Here is a 25,021-nt window from a genome sequence, read left to right on the forward strand (position 1 = left end):
TGATATTCAATTAGATTCTAAATGCTCTCGCCGTTTATCCGACCTTATGTTGACTCTGAATCTTGATAACATAGTCCAAGAGCCGACTCGAATTACTCTAAACTCCTCCAGTTGCATAGACTTAGTTTTTACTAATTATAAGTCACAAGTGTCTCTTATCGCAGAGTACGGTCTATCAGACCATAAAAGCGTTGTATGTAAACTTGAAAATATCCGTAGTAAAACCAAATCTAACAACAATATTATCATATATAAAAGAATACATAATCTACATAGCCAACTCGCATTTAAAAACGAACTGAAGAATATTAATTGGAATAGAGTCTTAACTTGCAACGACATGAATGACAACTTCAATGCATTTCACGATATACTTAAACAGATATTGGACAAAACCATTCCTATAAAACGGATTTTACTTAAAAATAAACCTAAAAATATGTGGCTTACGAAAGGTTTAAAAATATCATGCTCACACAAACGACTATTACAGATTCATGCTAGACAATCAAATAGCCCCGTCCTTAAAACACACTATAAAACATACGCAAACATTTTAAAAAAACTCGTCACCAGGTCTAAGAGATTAAATAATATAAATAAAATGAAAAAATCTAATAATAAAACGGCGACAATGTGGAATATTATTAGAAATATAAAAAATAATGTTAAAACTAGGAAAAATATTAAAATAAACATATCGGCTCAGAACATTATTACAGAAGAACCCGAAATTGTAGCGAACACTTTTAACAATTTTTTTACCTCTATATTTAATGATACACAAGGTTGCCCCTCTACAAACACACGGGGCCGCCCCGTGCGATCCCCACTAGAAAAATCTCTGTACTTGTACCCGGTAACGGAGAACGAGGTCTTTAAAATTATACGTGGACTTAAGAAAACACATAGTACTGGGATAGATGAAATCCCATCGACTTTACTAAAATTGTGTGCCACTGAACTATCATTCCCGTTGTGTATATTAATTAATCAATCGTTTAATGAAGGGTGCTTTCCACAACAACTAAAGATGTCACTAATTAAACCCATACACAAAAAAGGCAATGTTCTTGACGTCAACAACTATCGGCCAATAGCACTACTGCCCACTCTATCCAAGATTTTTGAGAAGTCAATGTGTACTAGAGTCTATAAATTCTTAGAGAAAAACGTTGCATTACATGACGACCAATATGGATTTAGGAAAAACAGATCTACTACCCTTGCAGTAAGCAAGTACACGCAAGAAATCATGGACATTATCAACAAAAAATGCGTTGCAGTAGGACTTCTGCTAGACCTCACCAAGGCATATGATAAAGTTTCACACAAAATTTTGCTTCAAAAACTATACGGATCAGGTATTAGGGGAATCGCTTATGACTGGTTCAAGTCATACCTAGACCACCGATCGCAGCTTGTACAGATTGAGTATCTCGACCCTTCGTCTGCCTGTTTGCAGACTGTCCGCAGTGATGTTAAGGAAGTAAGCGGATCTATCCCCCAAGGAAGCGTGCTTGGCTGCCTGCTTTTCTTAATATACATAAACGACCTTCCAAAAGAAATCGACGTTAAATGTACCCTATTTGCAGACGATGTTTCCCTCCTCTTTGAATTCAATAGCAATGACGATTTTAACGCGACATTAGCACAAACCTTAAATAAAATAAACCATTGGATGAATGACCACAATCTTAGCATAAATTCTGATAAAACAAAATTAATTCAGTTTTATCCTTACCAAAGAACCCCTTTACAACTAAATCTAACGCTAAACAACAAACAAATTGAAGAAGTAAATAATTTTAAACTTTTAGGTGTGACAATCGACAGCAATTTGAATTGGAAAGCCCATATTTTAGATATTAAATCCAAATTATCCCGATTCCAGTACGCATTATTCACACTTCGTAAATACTCGAATTTTGCTGCAGCACTTTCTGCGTACTATGCTTATGCACATTCTTGGCTGCGATACGGTATCGCAATGTGGGGAAATAGTACTGACGCACACGACTTGTTCGTAATGCAGAAAAGGTGTATACGCATATTAGTTAATAAATATAATAATGAAAGTTGCGAGCCTTACTTTTCAAATCATGGTATACTTACGTTACCATCCCTTTACATTTTTGAACTGGCTATGTTTGTAAAGAAAAATATGCATCTATTTCAAAAGCAGCAAAATGAACGTTTAAGAAATAAACTGCAACTGCAACTACCTGCACCGAAATTGGAACTATTCCGAAATAGCCCTCAATATGCTGCTGTAAAAATCTATAACCAACTTCCAAATTACATTAGGTCAGAGGAGAACGACAAAAGCTACGCAAATAAGTTGAAGACATTTCTTATCAATAAAAACTATTATACTGTTAAGGATTTTATGAATGATAATGACATGACATGAGCACTGATTAATTATACCTATTACTATTTTAATACTATGAAATTGATTATCACATTCGGTACTATTTGTAATAATTAAAGTATGTTGCTAATAATAATGATGTTAGTATTTTAATAATTATGTTCATATTTAAAATTTTATTCATTGTAATTCTTAATTAATTTTAATGATATACATGCACATATGTATTAGCACATAAGTTAATTTTAAGATTTAAATTGCCATACCCATCTTGGGTCCATGAGGTACTGACTATTTCGCATGTAAAAAACATATTGTAATTACCATGGTGCAATAAAGAAAGAATAAAGAATAAAGAATAAAGAAGAGCAAGGCGCGCAGGGCGCCTCGTAAGACTATGTGTGGCAATGCGGAACCAGTGAATTCAGGTCTACGGATTGCTACGCCGAGTAGGGCGCTCTACGTGTCGCGCTTGCACTACTCCGCCGGGGCTGATGAGGTGGTGGAGTACGTTCGCCAGAAGACTGGCTACACGCTGAGAGTGTTCCAGCTACAGTCGCGCCACTACGTGCACTTCAGTTCGTTTGTGTTGCGAGTGCCGCGGCCGCTGCAGGACACCATCGCGAGTGCAGACTTCTGGCCGAAGGGCGTGGTGTTTCGGCGGTTCCGGGGCAACCTGCCGAACCCTACGCCGTGTCAGACGACGCAACGGAGCCACGCTGTTACGTCGTCGCCTAAATAGAATATTGTTTTTTTTTGTCTGATTTTTACTGTTTTATGTGCTATACCTATTGTTTTTATTTTTTAGTTTCACAGTGCTTTGGTTTTACTGTTATGCTGTGTAACTTATTTGAATAATAAATAATAAATATCTGAGGTCCCTCCTCTTATTTCAACATCACCATCATCATATCAGCCCTTTATCGCCCACTGCTGAGCATAAGCCTCTCTTCTAGTACGCCACTTGTCCCGGTCCTGGGCTAATCTCGAGTCGAGCCAACGGATGCCAGGCACTTCTTACATTTGTTAGCGGCCACCATTCCGTTAACATTTCAGTCCACCTGCTATCACTCTGCCTAGCAACATGTCCCGCCCATAGACTACGGTAGAGCGATTCCTTTAAGCAAGATCTAAATTTATACCATTCTGTACACTCTCGTAAAGTATGCCATATACTGAAAGAGACAAATATGGGTTCCCTCTATTTGGCATACCTTTAATTGTCCGAAACGATTTTCGCATAACAGGCTTCGCATAATCGGTTTTCGACGAATATTAATTTGGTAGAAAACTTTTTTGTCATAATGTAAACTAATACGAATATTACTTTGTCCGAAAATGCTAAAACTATACTATGCCATAACAGATTATGCGAAAGGTGAATTATGCCAATATAGATTATGCCAAAAAGAATTCTTGATTATAAAATTATGCCAAAACAAGGGGAACCGACAAATATACCTACTCAATTCGATCTTCAATTAGTACCGTGTCGCCATTTTAGCTACGAAATGTACGAGCGAAGCGAGTGGTTCGAGAAGAAAATCCTGAGCTTGGCGAGTTTTTCAACACACGAGAAGTAAAATACATTTGCATCCGTGTGTAACACAAAACTTTTCCTCTCACTATAGCGAGGAAAGTACAACGCAAAAAACGCATTTATCACGGCTTCCAGTAGTTCTATAGGTGGTAAATCATCTTAACCACTAGATTCACCCAGTTTTATCAATTTTAAAGCAGAAAATTTGACTGTATTCAAGGTCAAATTACTTTATCCACTAGTGGGTAAAATATGTTTTTACCCGCTGGTATTAAAGGACAAAACACGTGTTTCCGAGCTAGTGAGGGGAAATAATAATTATAAGTGTGGAGCACTTATAGTTGTAAACATTTAAAAATACTTAAATATAAGTACCTACAGGTATATTGGAGGACAACAGCTCACACAGAACGAACCTAGCCCCAAACTAAGCATAGATTGTTACTATGGGGGCTGGCGACGTTATTTATACGTACCTCCTTTAAATGTAGCTACAAGCTTTAAATGTATCCTACAGCCTTCGCAATATGGTTACTAAGGTAGGTAGCTAGGTAGGGAAGCCAATATTAAAAGAGGTAAAACGGCGGGCCAACGCAGCGGGCCAACGTCCCGGTCCGCCGGCGCGCCTCGTAGTAGGGACGCTCCGGCCTTCGGCCCTACGCCTACGCGGAGCTCGGCCTTCGGCCTTCGCTGGGTTTTGAAGCTCAACGTTGGCCCTCCGGCCGCCGCTTCTCTTTCTAGACACTTTTATTACTGTTCTGCGTGGGAGCACTGTCTGTCCGGAGCTCGGCCTGCGGCCTCGCGTGCTTGGGAGCCTCTCAGAGACGCTCCGGGCCTTCGGCCTTACGCGGAGCTCGGCCTCCGGCCTTCGCTATTTAGTTATTTTGCCCTCCTCAATAGCGGTGGTCCACACAACGTTTCACGTTATCCATAGCAGCTGTGTCCCTGACGCAGCCTACCTTTTTTTCATAAGTACATAATAATTCAGCACGCAATGTATTATGTCCACATCAATTAGTGTATCTACCTACCTAAACGTCATTACGACACACTGTGGTACGAAATCCGGCTCTCGAAGACATAGGAATCGAAGTTGTTATTTTAATATATTTTTTATTGAAATGGATTTAGCTTATCATTTCTATGACAACCTATAAATTTTAGGCAATTTGACTTGAAAATTACAGTTTTATGATTTTTTTTTCGATAAAAATTTATGGAGTGGAAACAAAATCTCAAGAAAATCAACTCACTCACACACTCAACCGTTATAACCTCGCAGATGGGTATACTACGAATTATTTGTGATTTTTTGGCATACTAAGTTTTTCCGCCGCGACTGAGGATTTTTTTTAAATTGTTGAAAGTTTCTATGGAAAAATCACAGAAACCAAAGTTGACATCTTAAGGTTTTTTTCTTTAAATGGGTTTGGGTGACCATTTCTATGACAATTTATAAATTTCAGGTGATATGGCGTGAAAACTATCGTTTTATGATTTTTTTTTTCGATAAAAATGTATGGAGCCAGAACAAAAACTCGAAATATTTTAAAAATCTCAAAACGTAGAGTTATATCGTCGCAAGTAGGTATACTACAATTATACTGTAATTATATGTGATTTTTTCGCATACCACAAGTTACCGCTACACTTGCGGTTTTTTTAAAATCGTTTACTGTTTCTATGAAAAAAAAAAACCAATGTTGACATTTTAAGGTTTTTTTTTTTTATTGAAATGGGTTTTGTTGACACATGAGAAAAAGGGTTTTGATTTGGGTTCCTCAGTCGCGGCGGAAAAACGTAGTATGCCAAAAAATCACAAATAATTCGTAGTATACCCATCTGCGGTTGAGTGTGTGAGTGAGATGATTTTCTTGAGATTTTGTTTCCGCTCCATACATTTTTATCTAAAAAAAATCATAAAACTATTATTTTCAAGTTAAATTGAGTAAAATTTATAGGTTGTCATAGAAATGATAAGCTAAACCCATTTCAATCAAAAATATATTAAAATAACCACTTCGATTCCTATGTCTTCGAGAACCGGATTTCGTTCCACAGTGCGACATGACGTTTAAATATCATGTCAAATTAGGATGTACGCTACATTGCTGCTAGGCCAGATTTAAAAAATAATTACTCTAAATTTGTAGCACTTTTTAACAAAATGATTATCCTATACGGTTCGTATAATCAGATACTATAACCGGATACATTAATCGCCCGTATGGAAACCACACGCTGTATAGGTTTTATAGTTACAGAAATATAAGCCACCGCGCCGTAACACTTTTCGTTACACCAGATGCCGTAGCCGAATGGCATTTCTCCGACGCGAAACGAAAACGAAACGCCGCGAAAGGTAGTCTGTCTCGTCGCGCCAATACGCAAGAGCGATAGAGATAGATATCTACGAGCGTTTCGTTTCGTGAGCGTTTGTGCCAATCGGCTACGCACCCTGGTTTTCGGTCCGGCCACTCTACTACGGGTTTTTAAAGACATTCACCTAATGTTTCACGTCAAAAAAACTTTCAATTAGGTATTAGTAGATTTGGTACTAACTTCCTGGTATCCCTAATGTATGACAGCGATGACGTCACTGAATAATGTTGACATTGTCAATAAGTGCGAGAGGGACACCAGCCCAAACAATGCCCTCTCAGGTGGACACACTTTTTGGCCTACTTAACTACTTATTCTGGGTTAATTATAATTCTGTGGTACCTACTTCGTTTGGACTAAATTCATATTGGCCGAATTGATGTTTGGCGAAATACTTGTTGACGTAATACGCTTTGGCCGAAATGCTATTGGACGACATGCATGTTTGACCAAAAGCGTGTTGGACGAAATGCTAATTGAAATACCATTTGGACGAAATGCTATTGGACGACATGCATGTTTGACCAAATGCGTGTTGGACGAAATGCTTATTGAAAAATCATTTGGATGAACTGCGTATTGGACGAACAGCTAACAAATCCCTATGCATAATTACAACCACAGATGTCATATATACCATAGATCAAGCAAACGTATCTACTTAGCGTGTCAAATGAACTCAGTGAAATCCACTGAGTTGTCCGTCTTTACTCGCAGCTTGCAGCTTTCGGGCGTCAATTTTTGTAAGTTGAAGTCAACCAAAACATAAAAAATGCCTCGTTACGTGATATTCAATTGCAACAACACTAAAATTATGAACAATCAAGAGCCTGAGACATATTTAAAATTACAGGCAAGAATCAACTTCAGTACAAAATTTGACACGCTCGGCCCCTATACAAATATATGAATTTGTTTATTCTATCTAAATTAAGTTCTGTGATTACAACTCACTACGGAAGAAAATTCCAAGGCTCCAAGTTACAACCTTTGCCAACCTATAAATTAACTGACGGTTCGCACCTTCCTGCAAATATTTGCCCCGCTTTTTACGATCACAGCGGCTACACTAAAATTTGGTTTTATAGGCGTAGAGCTAATAAGACCCCCGGCAATGAATGTCAAACATCGTTTAAGTAACTAACATTATACCGCACCTATTTCGTAGTAACAAGCTAGTCTATGAAGTTGGAGAATGTATGTTTAATGTCACGGCACTAAAATGAAACAATGATACGAGTACAATGCATGGAAATATCGAAATTATCATTACACATAATGATATGTGCTTGCTCGGTGGTTTTCGGACTCGGTGTAGACATTCGTGTTTCGCTCAAAATGAATTCACGGCAGCAGCAGAACCATGTTGTCGCTCGTTTCGTGTAAATTAAACAGTGTTGCATCTATAAATATTTACAGCCTAATAAATGTTTTTGTACCTGGAATACCTGTGAAAATGGTGAAACTTTGCGCAACCATTAGTGTGCAACATGTTTACGGGTATCTTGTATGTACAATTATTTAAAAGTAATAATAATAAAAATATGGATACTCACTCACTCACTCCTTTGGCATACTACGGTGGACCCAGACTGAGCTGGACGCCCTGGATCGGAGGGTCCGCTCACTGCTTACCACACACCGTATGTTACACCCGCGCTCGTCTGTTATGAGATTGTACATCCCACGGAAGTGCGGAGGTCGAGGCTTCCTAAACGCCAAAGATCTCCACAACCGTGAGGTGTACAATCTCAGGAATTACTTCCTTAACAACGAGTGCGGGATGCATCGTGATGTGGTGGCAGTGGACGGAAACCTCACGCCGCTCTCCTTGGCGAAACAGAACTGGCGCAAACCTGTGGTACTAAGTACTGCGGACCGCAAGGCGGTATGGGAGAGCAAGCAGCTACACGGGCGGTTCTACAAGGCCCTCACGGGACCCGATGTAGATCTGCTCGCATCGGTGAACTGGTTACGATTCGGGGACCTCTTCGGAGAAACCGAGGGTTTTGCCTGTGCAATTGCGGACGAAGTTATGATGACGAACAACTACCGGAAATATATCCTGAAGGACGGTACGGTCGACATTTGTCGGGCATGCCGCCGTCCCGGAGAGTCACTCAGGCATATTATTTCCGGTTGTTCTCATCTTGCTAACGGCGAGTACTTGCACAGACATAATCTCGTAGCCAGGATTATTCACCAGCAACTTGCTCTTCAATACGGCCTTGTGGACCGCGAAGTACCGTACTACAAGTACTTACCTGCGCCAGTTCTCGAAAATGGTCGTGCCACGCTCTATTGGGATCGATCTATTATCACTGACAGGACTATTGTAGCCAATAAACCTGACATTGTGATAATAGATCGACTGCAACGCTGGGCAGTGCTCGTTGACATCACCATCCCCCATGATGAGAATCTCGTGAAAGCCGAGAAGGACAAGTCCAGTAAGTACCTAGACTTGGCTCACGAGATAACCGCCATGTGGGATGTTGAATCAACGATCATTGTTCCGATAGTCGTTTCAGCGAACGGTCTCATAGCGAAGAGTCTCGACCAACATCTTAAGAGACTCTCGCTAGGTGGCTGGATCAAGGGCCAGATGCAGAAGGCGGTGATCTTGGACACAGCGCGGATAGTTCGACGGTTCCTCTCTCTGCAGCCCTAACCACCGGCAGCTTGGGCCCTGCCCCGCTGCTGGCGGCACCCTAGGTTAGGTTTTTTATAATGTGTTTATATATTTTGTATTGTTTTGTATGTGGTTTTGTATTTTACTTTTATAATCATATTATAAAAATCCTAGCCTAAGAATTAAATTGAATAAAGGAATAAAAATATAACAGCGACCCCACGTACCCGAGTGCTCCTGGGGAGTCCTGTTACCCGTAAGGCGGGTGGGTGGGACAGTACTCTCTACCTCTGGCTTGCCTTGGCTGGCCGTCCAGAGTGGAGTCGTTAGGGCTACATGCCCCAGGGGTGGAAGTGAAAATTTGCATAAGACGCGAGTTGGTGCAGTGGCTTCACAGCCACTGGGCAGAAAGCGGTGTACACCTCTCGACACCCTTGAGTTCTCACACCGGTGTTGCCCTTGAGCCATCCTGGATGTCGCTTTTTGTGGGGGCCCATCTTGTGGGGACGAGTCACCGTCTGCCGGAAATAAAATTGGATACCGTTTTATTAGGCAGGCGTCCGGTTTTTTATCCATAACCCAGTATTTAGTCCATCACTTTCATCAAAATAGACCAGTTCATTTTAGATTCCATTAACTCTCAAATAATCCTTACACCCTGGTGGGTGTTGCCTCTGCGTGTGTCCCATGATACGGGCAAGGGCAACATCCGCTCGGTGTACCCCTTACATTTCATTAAAGTGTCGAAAGGGCCTCTACGTGTTGGCTTCGGCCCCGCGCACGCCTCCCAAAGGTCCGGAATACCATTGTTCCGTGATGGGAAAGACATACAAATAATAAAAATATTTGATTCCAGAGGAGGTGTTGAATGCGGCAGAGGCACTTTGGTTCTCGCCGGAAGGCACTTATCTAGCGGTGGCATCCTTTAATGATACTAAAGTGGAATCGGCTTCATATCCTATCTACGGGAACCCATTTGACATGAACAACCAATACCCTGAAATGGTGCGGTTCAAATATCCAAAGGTTGGTAACCAATTTGATATTTGATTGAACGTAATATTTTGTTTTCCTATTTTTATTAATAAAAAATATTAACTACTTGTATTTTATTGTCAGGCAGGTCGAATAAACCCCGCAGTAGGTTTACAAGTCTTCAAACTTGGAGATCCTCCCAGTAAAGCAATGATTATTCCAGCGCCAGTGGACGTCGTCGGTCTCGATCACATTCTGGGACGAGTGGCGTGGGCATCCGACCAAAATCTAATAGTGCTGTGGCTCAACAGACGGCAAAACATTGGCTTATTGGTCAACTGCGACTTGTCAAATTCCAAATGTAATATGCTGCAGGAGCTATCGGAACCTAATGGATGGATAGATATAACTCAGCCATATTTTGACAGCATGGGAACTAAAATGTTGGATATTCAACATCAATACTCTGACGATAGAAGGTTTTCACATGCTACCATTTTCGATTTCAATAATTTAGAAACGAAAGACCTAAGTCCGGGCAACGTGACTGTCACGGAACTTTTAGGATGGAACGAAGAGATGGATGTAGTATATTACATTGCTGCGCCTGAGAGCCTCCCATGGCAAAGACATTTGTGGTCGTCAACTTTGAATGGCGAGGTGCGGTGCGTGTCGTGCAAGCAATCTTCTTGTCATGTCGTGGACGCAGACTTTTCACCAGGTGCCAGATTTGGTATCTTATCTTGTAGTTCGAGTAATGTTCCTCCTAAAATATTTTTATACAGTACACAGGTAATTTAGGTGTATCTGAAGCATACTCTACCTGGCTTACGAAAGTAAAATCAAAATTGTTGCTTATTTATTGCAAGCTTTATTCTTTATAAAGTTCAGTACAGGATAAGAATTCCATTTACTTACAGACTGCCCGATAAATGCGATCACATTCTATAAATAAAGCTTGTCATAAAACATAATAAAATTGATATTAAATAATAGAATAACATGACTAACAATGACGTTATTGTTTTTCAGACTGATGAATTCGTATTGTTGAAAGATAATCAAAGACTGAAGGAGAAATTAAGCAAGTACAAGTTGCCAATGACTTTGTTTAATAAGATAAAGTTGGAGGAGGATTTGACGGCGAACGTTAAGCTGTTACTGCCGCCAGCGATCGAGAAGGGTCATCAGTACCCAATGGTATTGCGAGTGTACGCCGGACCTGGGACGGCCCGAGTGTTGGACAACTTCGATTTAGGTACAGCTCTTAAGACTTCACGGTAAAAGGTTCATAAGAAAGTCGAACATGAAATAAATATACTTACGATATAAGTGGTAGGAATAGTTAAATAGTCGTACTCTAGAATAAAATGTCAATTGTCGTCGACAAATGCGATGGCACTGTATTTGAATTGAGCGAGAGCTCTGATCCGTAGCTGTAATGTGTATCGTGTATGTGTCTTTAAAAACAGATTTCTTTTACAGAATACTACACTATGTACTTATCAGCGAACAGAAGTTTTATATCAGCGTCAATTGACGTGCGAGGGTCTAAAGTGATGGGCGTTGAGAATTTGTTCGCCGTGAACAACGCTCTCGGGACCGTGGAAGTAACGGACACTCTCGCTGCCATCAGGTACCTACCGACCATAATTTAGTATTAAATTGATATAAGATGATACGACGAGATATCTACAATTTTTATACATCGTCAATAATCTTAAAAATAAATTGGATCATTTTAGAGTAGTTATTACTTATCAGGTCAATCTCTATTTCCTCTTCACAAATTTTAAAAATAATGATTCATCATCATCATTCTCCTTGCGTTATCCCGGCGTTTGCCAGGGCCCATGGGAGCCCGGGGTCCGCTCTGACAACTAATTCCAAGATTTGGCGTAGGCACTAGTTTTACGAAAGCGACTGCCATCTGACCTTCCAACCCGAAGGGTAACTAGGCCTTATTGGAATTAGTCCGGTTTCCTCACGATGTTTTGCTTCACCGAAAAGCGACTGGCAAATATCAAATGACATTTCGCACAATAAGTTACGAAAAACTCATTGGTACGAGCCGGGGTTCGAACCCGCGACCTCCGGATCGAAAGTCGCACGCTCTTACCGCTAGGCCACCAGCGCTTTTATTGATTACAATAATGATTATTGATTATATTGGTATGTATATCAAAATGTTAATTATCGTTGATTCGTTACTGCTAGCGCCATCTATGCTCCCAATGTATAAAACTTATTGAGTACCGTTACTTGTCAAATAAATCAGTCTGTTGCGAATATTCACAGTGTTTTATTAGGTTATGGGCGTTTCCTAGTTTTTATCAGTTATTTTAGTGTAAAATAGATAAAAAGTGAAAGTTTATTCGCGGTAACATGACTACGAACTATATTGCCAGTGTGCCTAAGTTGAAAGGCAGGGACAATTACGATGAGTGGAGTTTTGCGGCTGAGAACTTGTTGGTGCTAGAAGGGATGGAAGGTTACATCAAGCCGTCAAAAACCTTCGAAGTTAAACCAGTTGAAGACGCAAAAACGAAGGCAAAGTTAATTTTAACTATTGATCCTGGATTGTACGTGCATATCAAGAACACACAGAGCTCAGCGGAATTATGGACTAAATTGAAGACCATGTTTGACGACTCTGGTTTCTCAAGAAAAATAACCTTGCTTCGACATTTGATAAATATCAGACTTGAAAACTGTGACTCGATGTCTACCTATGTCACACAAATGGTTGAAACAGCTCAAAGGTTAAACGGCACAGGATTTACGATCACCGATGAGTGGGTAGGATCATTACTATTAGCTGGTTTGTCCGACCGTTATTCACCCATGATTATGGCAATCGAACATTCGGGTATTTCGATAACTGCAGATGTCATCAAGTCAAAGTTACTTGACATGGAAGTAACGAAAGATTCTGAGGTTGGCAGCAGTGCGGCATTCGTAGCGAGAAGCAAATGTCACTCTGGCAACACTAAGCCAAAGAACTATGGCGGGAGTGGCGGCTTGTCAATGTCAAATAAGAAGACAGTGACAGATACAACAACAAAAGAAGTGATTTGCTACAAATGTAAGTCCAGCGGACATTATCGAAATCAGTGTCCTACGTTGAAGAAAAACGCTAGTAAATGCGTATTTAGTGTTGTTTTCCTTAGCGGAAAGTTCAGTAAGGAAGATTTTTACGTGGACTCCGGCGCGAGCGCGCATTTAGTGGTGAACAAAGACTGGGTGAAAAATGCAAACTTTACGCCTTGTTTACCAGAAATCATTGTTGCAAATGAAGAAACAGTGCCTGTTGTTTGTTCTGGAGACGTGGAAATTGTTTCCGATTTGAAATGTCAAATAACAGTGAAGGATGTGCTATGCGTGCCTAGTTTGACAACAAACTTGTTATCAGTGAGCGAGCTTATCAAAAATGGCAACAGAATTAATTTTGATGAGAAACATTGTTACATTAGTAACAGAAACGACGAGTTAGTTGCTATAGCCGATTTGATTAACGGTGTTTACAAGTTGCGACTTCAGAAACAGAGTTGTTTGTTGGCAGCACCAGCAGTTACTGGAGAGCTTTGGCACAAACGTTTGGCTCATATTAACAGCCAAGATTTAAATAAAATGAAAAACGGCATTGTTGATGGTGTGTCTTATGAAGGATCTTTAGACATAACCAAGGCACAATGTGAAACCTGTTGTGAAGGAAAGCAAACAAGGTTACCTTTTACACATGTTGGTACCAGAAGCACAGAGGCTTGTCATAGAATACATAGTGACCTGTGTGGACCCATGGAGGTTAATTCTTTAAATGGCAGTAGGTATTTTATGCTATTTATCGATGACTACAGTAGAATGACTTTTATATATTTTCTGAAGCAAAAAAGTGAAGCTTTTAGCAAATTCAAGGAATTTAAAGTACTAGTAGAGAACCAGCAAGGCAAGAAAATTAAGATATTTCACACGGATCAAGGTTTGGAGTACTGCAACCGTGAGTTTGGAACTTATCTCAAGAATGCGGGCATCATACATCAGACCACAAATAGCTACACACCAGAGCAAAATTCAATTCCAGAACGGTCTCATCGCAGTATCGTAGAGAAAGCTAGATGTCTCTTATATGACGCAAAGCTCGACAAGAGATTTTGGGCAGAGGCGGCCAGCACCGCAGTTTATCTGAAAAACAGGTCCATTGTGTCGGGATTGGATAAAACTCCGTTTGAATTGTGGTATGGTTCAAAACCTGATTTAAGCCATATAAGACTGTTTGGTAGTAAGGCGATGGTTCATATCCCAAAAGAAAAGCGCTTGAAGTGGGACAAGAAAGCAGCAAAACACATATTAGTGGGATATGGAGAGACAGTGAAGGGTTACAGATTGTACAATCCCTCCAAGAAAACCATTATTACCAGCAGAGATGTCATAGTGATGGAAGGTGAAATGGATGGGAGCGACACTGGTGAGGACTTGGCTCTTTGGATACCTAATGAAGAGGCGCAGACAAGCAGTGTGGAGGAGAAGAGCAGTGTTTCAGTGGGGGATATGCATCCTAATGTTCCAGATGAGGAGCATTCTGAACTCTCTTCAGATTCTTCAGTATACGCTGATGGTAATGAGACTTTGACTGAGCCAACGTCAAGTGAGGAGCCAGAACCAACAGTCCAGAGTACATCGACACCAGAACCGAGAAGCAAGCGTGTCAGAAAGCAGCCTGATAGGTATGGCTTTGGCAACATGTGTCTTCCCAGTACTGTTCCAGCTTCAGAGGAGATCACATACTCGGAGGCTCTTGAGGGGCCAGAGAAGGAGCAGTGGAGACGCGCCATATCTGATGAACTGCAGTCGTTCGAGGACAATGATGCGTGGGAGCTTGTCGAGAACCCCGGTAATGTGTCGGTAGTGAAGTGTCGGTGGGTTTTTAATAAAAAAAGTGATGTGGACAATAATGTGCGTTATCGTGCGAGGCTCGTGGCCAAAGGCTTTACGCAAAAGCCTGGTGTTGACTATACAGACACTTTTTCTCCTGTTGTGCGTCATTCAACTTTGAGATTGTTATTTGCTCTTAGTGTAAAGTTAGGAATGAGTATAACGCATTTAGATGTTACTACAGCTTTCTTAAATGGTTTTCTCAAAGAAAACATATACATGTCAATTCCTGAAGGTTTTGCAAACAAAAGTGGGGGAAAAGTGTTAAAACTTAAGAGAGCTATTTACGGGTTAAAGCAGTCTTCTCTAGCCTGGTATGAGAGGGTTAAAGATTGTCTTTGTAAATTGGGCTTTAAAAACAGTCAGTATGAACCGTGTTTGTTTGCAAAAACTACTGGGAAAGTTAAGATAATTGTCGGGCTCTATGTAGATGATTTTCTGATTTTTTCAAACAGTGATAGTGAAACTGAAAAATTGAAAAATGTTTTAAGCTCACAGTTTAAGTTAAAGGACCTAGGCCCTGTAAGACAGTATCTTGGCATGAGAATAAATTTAAATAAAAATAAAGATGTAATAACTGTAGATCAAGAACATTATATTGAACAGTTAGTATGTAAATTTCAGATGTCAGAATGTAAACTGCAAACTACTCCTATTGAGCCTAAGTTAAATTTGGGAAAAGCTGAAGGAAGTTTACCTAATGTGCCTTACCAAAAGTTAATAGGAAGTTTGATGTACTTGGCGGTCTTAACAAGGCCAGACATAGCATATGCGGTAAGCTATCTAAGCCAATTTAATAATTGTTATACCAGTGAACATTATAATTATGCAAAACGAATTTTAAGATACTTACAGTGTACAAAAACCTATTGTTTGAGGTACAGTAATAATAATTGTGATTTGCAAGGTTTTGTAGACAGTGACTGGGCAAGTGATGCTATAGACAGGAAGTCTTATACTGGTTTCTGTTTTGTTATGTCTGAATCAGCTGTTTCTTGGCAAAGCAGAAAGCAGAAGACTGTTAGCCTTTCAAGTACAGAATCGGAGTACACAGCTTTGTCAGAAGCTTCTAGAGAAGCTGTTTACTTAAGAAACTTATTACATGAAATTATAGGTGAATATCATGTAATTAATTTAAATTGTGATAATCAGAGTGCTTTGAAATTAGCATCTAGTTGTCAAAGTCACAATAGATCAAAACATATAGATGTACGCTATCACTATATTAGAGATGTTGTTAAGTGTAACTATGTGAATATTAAGTATATACCTACAGAGGAAATGCCTGCTGACGTACTTACCAAAGGTTTGTGTTCTGTTAAACACTACAAGTTCATGAAAATGATTGGTATTGTTCCTTTGTAGATTTATCTCATTTACCCAATTATGTATGGGATTTTTTGTAGTTAAGATTTTTTTGTTTGGATGTGTATCCATGTATAAGAATTTAGCTTATTTTGATAAGTGGGGGTATTGGTATGTATATCAAAATGTTAATTATCGTTGATTCGTTACTGCTAGCGCCATCTATGCTCCCAATGTATAAAACTTATTGAGTACCGTTACTTGTCAAATAAATCAGTCTGTTGCGAATATTCACAGTGTTTTATTAGATTACCATTTGAATTGTTTCACATATTTCAATTTATTAAACGTTTATTTAATTGCCCTCGTTATGCCATTCTCGCTGTAACAACTTTAAACTGCTGTAATGACATTGACCTGATTTCGTAGCCATAATAATAAATATTCACCGGAACTTCACGAACAAGCAGAATAATGCGTAGATTGCTTTGTCACGCTTTTAAGTAATAATCATAAATAAAATTAATAAAACATCGCGCTTTTACTTAAAAATTATTGTACTTTTTAAACAGTTCGCCTCATTATGCATTGCTTTTTCATTGCTTTTTCAATGCGTGTAAAGTAAAACCACAAATATATGTATTTGTACCGACCTTCGCAATAAACGCTCTATACCTATACATAGACGTAGTAGTAGTTAAAAGTAAAAATACTAGTGCCGGACTTAGTTAATCATTGATCAACAAGGCATACTTAGCGACAAAATGGATCCTATATCTTAACTATTAAAAAAACTGACCATAGCTTTCCGTCTTCAAATTACCAGACGCCTGAAGCAGTTGTATCCGTTCATCGACCCGCAGCGCGTGGGCGTGTGGGGCTGGAGTTACGGTGGCTTCGCGACCACCATGATGCTCGCTCGCGATGATCAACGCCTGCTCGCGTGTGGCGCTGCCGTCGCACCCGTCACCTCCTGGCTGTATTATGGTAACTATCTATCTTACAACATTGACTTACAATACCAGTACGACCGTGGCCGTATGGGACCGGAGTTACGGCGGCTTCGCGACTACTATGATGTGTGTAGTGCTCGCATTCATCACCGCTCTGCGCCCTTCACCTCCTGTCTGTATTATGGTAACTTAGCATGAACATTAAAATTTAATGTTCATGCTATGCTTAATAATGTTAACTTTTAACGTATGCACCAGTAGTTGTAATGACAATTTGTGTTTGAAAGCAGTTTTTTGACAGTTCTCTGGGAGAAGACAAAGATAATATAACGACGAAGTATTTATTTAAGTCAGTGACTCAGAGGAAAACAGTGACATGAAGAATAAAAGTAAAAACCACAGAACTTAATTTAGGTAGAAGAAACAAATTCATATATTTGTATAGGGGCCGAGCGTGTCAAATTTTGTACTGAAGTTGATTCTTGCCTGTAATTTTAAATATGTCTCAGGCTCTTGATTGTTCATAATTTTTGTGTTGTTGCAATTGAATATCACGTAACGAGGCATTTTTTATGTTTTGGTTGACTTCAACTTACAAAAATTGACGCCCGAAAGCTGCAAGCTGCGAGTAAAGACGGACAACTCAGTGGATTTCACTGAGTTCATTTGACACGCTAAGTAGATACGTTTGCTTGATCTATGGTATATATGACATCTGTGGTAAAAACCCATAATTTTGTGGTTAGTAATGTTAGTATAGGTAGTTTCAACTCAGTTGAGGCCACGCACACTATAACACTGTCATGTAAAGACAACGAGATTTTGAAATTAGTGTTCTTACCGTGTACCGACTGCAGATTCAACAGTGAATTGCAAGAAAGACCAAAAAGTTTCTATTATTTTGTTAAGAATTACGTCTATAGAATAATTTTCAAACAAAGCAGAAAATAAAATATCTCGTATGTGATTAATTAAATGTCAGATTATGATTGTAATATTAATCGTAGAAATCAAAGATATTTTATTAGATTGCCTTATTTTATCATCGTAGCTGTTAAAATGGTGTTTACCTATTTTTTCATTAGGTACTTATTAGCAGACATAGAAGTCGCAGTAGCAATACGTCAATTAACATAGGGACATCCTTCCGATACAAAATATATCGATAGCTGAATAATTATTTGGAAGTGAAATTTCATATGAGCTATAAAGTTCACCGGATAATACCATTACTGCTTTTAATACCATTAATGATAAGTCTATCAATAAATAATAATATTTTTCAAAAATATATTGATAGTTTTTTTACATTCACTCACTCATTTCATTCATTCATTTTTTTGCAATCAGTACTAATCTTCATTTAGCTGTGTGTGTTATCATTCACTTCAACCTCCGTGGAATTACCTATAACTAACCATCGGTAGACTTTACGCTTTTGTAATAAGGATTACAAATGTACCTACAGCTAACAGTGTTGCCGATGGTACACACATGCTGTTACTATTCCGCATAATTGATGTCACCTTCGTACCTTTTAAAATCAGTTCGAGTAATGCAGTGATGTGAAAAATAGGAAAGCATTTCCACTGCTCAGTATAATAGGGCATAATTTTTCTAATTCAACTCTGAAATCTGCGTAAATCCCTGAAAATCTAAGAGACCTCCCTTTGCAGACTCAATCTACACCGAGCGTTACATGGACACGCCGCAAGTGAACAAAGCGGGCTACCACAACTCGGACCTCATGTCCCTGTCGGAGACTCTTCGCGGTCGCAAGTACCTGCTCGTGCACGGCAGCGGCGACGACAACGTGCACTACCAGCACAGCCTGCAGCTGGCCAAGGTGCTGCAGCACTCGGACATTGCCTTTGAACAAGTTGTGAGTAAACCTCAAGTCTGAGATTATATGGAATTTGACAGATGACAGCCCACTAACCCTGAGTTAAGTGGGCGTTTTTCAAATTAAATCCGAATATCGAATTTCACCAGATCTGGACGTGTTTGGGCTCATCCGAGCTGATTCGATCCCGACGATAAAAACTGTGTCCCAGAGTTTCCATACAAAATTCGAGTTTCCAATACGTCACGCTCGTAGGAAGTTCAAACTAAAATCGTGAAAATTAGGACATATTTTTTTATCGTCGGGATCGAATCAGCTCGTGATTCTGAGAAGTCCAGATCTGGTGAAATTCGATATTCAGGATTTAATTTGGAAAACGCCCAAGTAGTTGGTGCAAGTGGGCCTTAGAGAGCGGACACGCCACCGGCGGCCGTGTCGCAGATGTTAGTTCATTGGGTATACAGTTGTCTTTGTGTGCTTGCGTGATGCTGATGACACCACTCTCTGTTCTTTCTCATGTACACAATGATGCGCGTGTATTGCTCAGCAGCCCATCAATAGGAGTGTCCATCTACTAGTGTGTGTGTGGGTACTGTGGGTTCTGGAACTTGAAGTGAGCTGCAAAATTGCATAGAGATGCTAGCGTGTGTGTGGGTACTGTGGGTTCTGGAACTTAAAGTGAGCTGCAAAATTGCATAGAGATGGATATGAATGAATGCATTGATAAATTCGCCATGCACTTTTGCAGCTCACTTAGTTAGTTACTTACATAGTTGATTATACCAGTCATAACCTATTAATATAATACTTTTTTTTGTATATCTTTTTTTTAATATCTTTTTCTTTTAATTTATCATAATTAACTTCGCTTCCATCACAGATAAAATTGGTTGTCTTGTTTGCATTTTTGTAGTAAATTACCTGTTGTGTCTGTTTTTAAGAACTTATCTCACGCATGTCTATTTCAGAGCTTTCTCATGTATAACTTTAAAGTTGAAACTGTTTTGGCTTGTGAACTACCTTTAATTTGTAAGACATATGTATTATTAATGCTGTAGGTTTCCCAAATCAATAAAATAAAAAAATAACTGTATACAGGTCAATAATCTATTGCAAAATAAGAACTTCTTTAGCAACGACATTTTTTCTATAGTAGGGCTCGTTCAAAAATTAAATAATCTTATGAAATTCCCAATCGACATACCCAAGCATATTACATAACTCGTAGATCAAAACCAATACTACTTACAACTAGTTAATGAAAATGTTTCCAGCATGTCTGTAACTTGCGAAACTATTTTAATTTCAGACCTACACGGACGAGAACCACTCGCTTCGAGGCGTGAGTCGGCACTTCTACCACACGCTGGATCGCTTTTGGACTCAATGCTTTTACCCCTAGTTATTAATTATAGACGGTCAAGCAAACCTGACCCCTAAAAAGGCGCGAAAGTCAAATTTTCTATGGATGATAAACTTTCGTCCCTACATTTTCAATACCTATTTTTTTAAGTGTGAAAGAATAAAACGCACTAGGTCTTGATTAATACATTTATTAAGTTAAATAAATACACAACGCTCGACTGTCCTGACTCCCATAAAACGCGCGCGGGATAACTTCTTTTTAATTGACAGCTCGACCACAGAGAACAGCGCTGTCAGTTAGGGTTACGTTCAGAATCTAGCTTAAATACATCATCATCATCATCGTGCCGCTTACATGATATGAGGAATTATCAATATAACGAGACAAAAGGTATATGATTAATCCATATTTTGTATTAAACTAGGCGGCATTTCTAACAATCGGCCATCCTGCTGTTTGCCTGACTCTAGGCAAATAAGAAACAAAAATATATTTCTTAAGAAACTAACAGATTATCATAATCATCAATTGCATTTTGCTAGTTAAGGTCATTCGTTTACAATTTATATCAAAAAAGATAACGCAAAGAGGATGATGATGATAAGAGAGTCCTAATACATTTATAGGTTACAGCTATTATAAGAATTGCCAAGTATTAGTTATTAATATTTGTGCACCTTTAGCAAAACACTGACAAAAAAAAAGGTTGACTTAGCAATCTGTAGGTATAACATACACAATTTTGGCATTATGCAGTGGAAATTTTGGACACAAGAAAATATAATTTTCCAGTGGGTAATTTTGTGTTAACGACGACTTCGTCTTATGAAGGTATATAGATAGTATTAGCCTTTATTGGCACACCTCCGCAAAAGATACTTACAGAAAAAAAAAATAGTGGCGACAAAACAAATTATTTTAAACAGAGGCAGACAACAGGTGGTATTATCGCTCAAGAGCGACCTCTACCAGACAACCTTCGGGTAGCGAACATAAAACATAAATCAAAAACTAGGTGTCACGAAATCAAAAGTCAAGGTTCGAGTACCTAAGTAAAGTTCCACTGCATAAAAAAAATATTTTTACATTTTGACATAAAGATTCTAATAAAACAAAGACAGAACAATTTTACTTATACATAATGTCTCCGGCCATCTGTAATAGACTGGATGTCCTCATCCAACTACCGATGTATAAGTACATAATCATATAGCTAACACTTGTTAACAATTTAGAAAATAAAATATATTTTTATTTTAACAAAAGTACAGTAACAAGTTAAGCAACATGCAACCCTAGAAAGACGTATCCAAAAAGGTGTATAACAGCATCAGTCTGTCACGGTCTACATCCCAAGGTCAACCCATATTGTTCGAATAGGCTAGTTTCCTACTAGTCAAATCAGCTTCTTTTTAAAAACTGTCAAAACGATTTGCTAATGTGGAATTACTATGAAATACTGAGGAGTGACGTCACGGTCAATTCATTTACTTTTTATATCTTTTCTTTGACTTATTAAATAGAAATAATGTTTAAACATAATTACTGTCCATATATTTCTTCTAATTATTTGGTGCTTTATTTGGTGCACTGCATAAAATATTTTATAGCCTAGCCTATTGCATGTTATTAAATTTTCAAATCACATTTTATTAATAATATCTGTTTCAGTTAAAGCAGTAACACCCTTACACAATAATATGTAAACGTTTAACAGTTTAGATGAAATTTATTAAATTTGTAATATCGAAAATAAGTAAAGAAGCAGAAAACTACGTTGAGTTAGTTATTCATATTTTATTTAAATGTTTTGTGTTATGTGGAAGCATTCGCTGGTTTATTTTGGAAATCAATTACACCTCTAACAACGTATTAGTTTTCCGAAGGCTGTGCCAACTTCCTTGTAGATCTAATGTTATACCAAAGAATGATATGAATGCCATAAATAATATGAATGAAGAAAATCGAATATTATAGAGTTCTGTCAACATAATATATTATGTAAGCACAGTGCATAGACTGCCATCTCTCTACACAAGCTTGAAACTTCTAAACCTCAGTTTAGACAATTTAGCCCATATTCTTAGCTTGATATGTGTTAAAATGTCAAATATTAGCATTAGCGCCATCAGCCGCGTAGCGTCTGTTATTGCCGCCCGGGGCCGATCACCAATTTTGCCGATATGCCGCCCCTCTTATGATCAACATATCTAGATTATTTGGTCATTATAAGTGCGAGTTGTGCTACCGTTGTAAGGGCTCCGTACACCACAAGAAGGGCTTAAGCGCCTCGTTTTTTGAATAATTGATATTCTGAACAATTTCTAAAAAAACGAAACGGAAATTAATTTAGGTAGATTTCAAGAGATTGGGTAACTCCTTTCAGCGGCAGAGAGTGAAATTTGAGTTTTTTTTTTCTTTTAAGTCTGACTTACGCTTGACTGTAGTTGTATAATAGGCTTTCCTGTGTAATCCATAGATTGTAGGCTATCTCGTGTATTTTTTTGTGCATTTTATACCTATTTTCTTAAATTACTTTAAAATTACTTGACTAAAAATATTTTTGAAATACTTATAAAAAGCTCTTTCATTTGATATTGTAACACAATATAGTTTAAAAAACTTTGATTTTTAATTTTCATTTTTACCAACCAAAAGTGACCCCTACAATTAAATTTTCCTAATTTAAATTACTTGTCCGTCTTTGGGTCACAGGACATAATATATGTGTGCCAAATTTCAAGGTAATCGGTGCAGTAGTTTTGGAGAAAATTGGCTGTGACAGGCGGACAGACAGACGCACGAGTGATCCTATAGGGATCCGTTTTTCCTTTTTGAGGTAATCCAAACCAATAGCTTTTGTCTTTTGTTCCTACTAAAGAAGACGGTCAACCAAATCTTGGTACTAAAAAAACGGCAAATTTGAAAAATAGAGGGCTCAGCGGCTAGCTAATTTCTTGAAACGCGTGCTTTGACGTTGGCGGAATCATCGACGAACCATATCCTGATATTCCTGACACTGTGACACTTCAAAAAAACTATTGAAAATATAGGGGCAAAGGTTAAATTCCCATAGAAAATGTAAATTTCGCGCCTTTTTAGGGTTCCTTACCAAAAAGGTACAAATAAATTGGCCTTATGGTGCGACTCTGTCCGTCTGTCTGCCTGTCTGTCACATTATTTAATACCTCGAGAACTACTTTTATGCTCATCATCATCATCCTCCTTGCATTATCCCGGCATTTGCCACGACTCATGGGAGCCTGGGGTCCGCTTTGACAACTAATCCCAAGATTTGGCGTAGGCACTAGTTTTACGAAAGAGATTGCCACCTGACCTTCCAACCCGAAGGGTAACTAGACCTTATTGGAATTAGTCCGGTTTTCTCACGATGTTTTCCTTCACCGAAAAGCGACTGGAAAATATCAAATGACATTCCGCACATAAGTTCCGAAAAACTCATTGGTGCGAGCCGGGGTTCGAACCCGCGACCCCCGAACGAAAGTCGCACGCACTTACCGCTTATGCTATCATCCTTATTTGAAATTTGCAATACTTATGAAATCGTTAATCTCTACAAATTGAAAGCATATATTTTTTTAAATATATTAATATTAATTACAGAAAATGGCCAAAATAAAAGAGGGGAAAACTATAAATTTCTTTACTAGGGCAATTGGGGTATCGTTAGAAAGAACTCAAATTATACATATCAAAACTATTTTTTTCATAATTTTTTTGTTGTGGAAAAAAAATGTTTTTGGAAAAAAATGTGAACTTTTTTACTTTATGAAAAATCCTTCTAGATTTACATTTTCAATTTGAACACTCTTGCGGGTGTTTCTTGTAGGTACCTGTATTTTTTACAGAATAAAAATGAAAGTTTTTGCTTTCAAAGAGAGGAAAAATGGTTGAAATCGGTTCACACAATAAACAATTATCCCATAAAAATCATCCTCCATACTAGCTCGCACACATTAGTTTACTTAATTTGCCGAAAGATATCGCTGTACGTTGAACGCTCATTTCCTACATCGCGTTTTTCCTGATATAATGAGGTCGCTTCAGGAGTGTCCTTACATGTCGTAAACTATTGAAGTCGAGTCTTGATTTTCTTTGGACGTTGTCTAACAATAAAATTGTATATTAAAATATTATACTTATGTGGGAATTGAGTCTTGAGAGATTTAGTCAAGTTTGTAGAGTTATTGAATAACATTTGATGATTCACCTATTGAAAGTTTGTACGGAACCCTCGGTGGGCGAGTTCGACTCGCACTTGGCCGGTTTTTTTAGTGCTAAAATTTGGTTGACCGTCTAATATTACTCGGTGGCCTTAGCACTAAGCTAAAGTATTATTGTTTACTTACTCACATAACATACGAGAAATATCTCAAACTTGGAACAAAACTAATTCAGCATTCAATTCAAATTCAAAAATACTTAAATAGACACTTACACAATTTGAAAATAAGTGGATTGAATAATGAATATCAATCCAAAAATCAAATGTAATATTTTCCTATTATACTTAATTTAAACTTAGCACTAAAGTTCGGAACAAAATGACGAATTTTGTTTGCTCAACTCAAGTAATCATCTGTCGTAAGTACATAAAAATATAAAACTCCATTCATTACAAAGTGCTTAACAGTATGAAGATAAGGTATTTTATCGTGTAATATAGGTGCCGCTTAAGCTCTTTCGCCATAGTTTTTA

General features: G+C 38.4%; 1 protein-coding gene across 1 annotated transcript in view; it reads left to right on the forward strand.

Moving 5' to 3' along the window:
* The window catches only part of LOC125227133 (venom dipeptidyl peptidase 4), a 52,647-nt gene that overhangs the window by 20,535 nt on the left and 7,091 nt on the right, over window positions 1-25,021 (forward strand). The window contains exons 7-13 of the mRNA XM_048131351.1: window positions 9,785-9,954; window positions 10,048-10,695; window positions 10,936-11,161; window positions 11,389-11,539; window positions 16,967-17,127; window positions 18,770-18,975; window positions 20,246-20,448. Coding sequence (XP_047987308.1) covers window positions 9,785-9,954; window positions 10,048-10,695; window positions 10,936-11,161; window positions 11,389-11,539; window positions 16,967-17,127; window positions 18,770-18,975; window positions 20,246-20,338 — 1,655 coding nt within the window. The 3' untranslated portion in view covers window positions 20,339-20,448. The remainder of the gene's footprint in view (window positions 1-9,784; window positions 9,955-10,047; window positions 10,696-10,935; window positions 11,162-11,388; window positions 11,540-16,966; window positions 17,128-18,769; window positions 18,976-20,245; window positions 20,449-25,021) is intronic.

Source organism: Leguminivora glycinivorella, chromosome 6 (genome assembly GCF_023078275.1).
Source record: "Leguminivora glycinivorella isolate SPB_JAAS2020 chromosome 6, LegGlyc_1.1, whole genome shotgun sequence".
In the NCBI taxonomy this organism is placed as follows: Eukaryota; Metazoa; Arthropoda; class Insecta; order Lepidoptera; family Tortricidae; genus Leguminivora; species Leguminivora glycinivorella.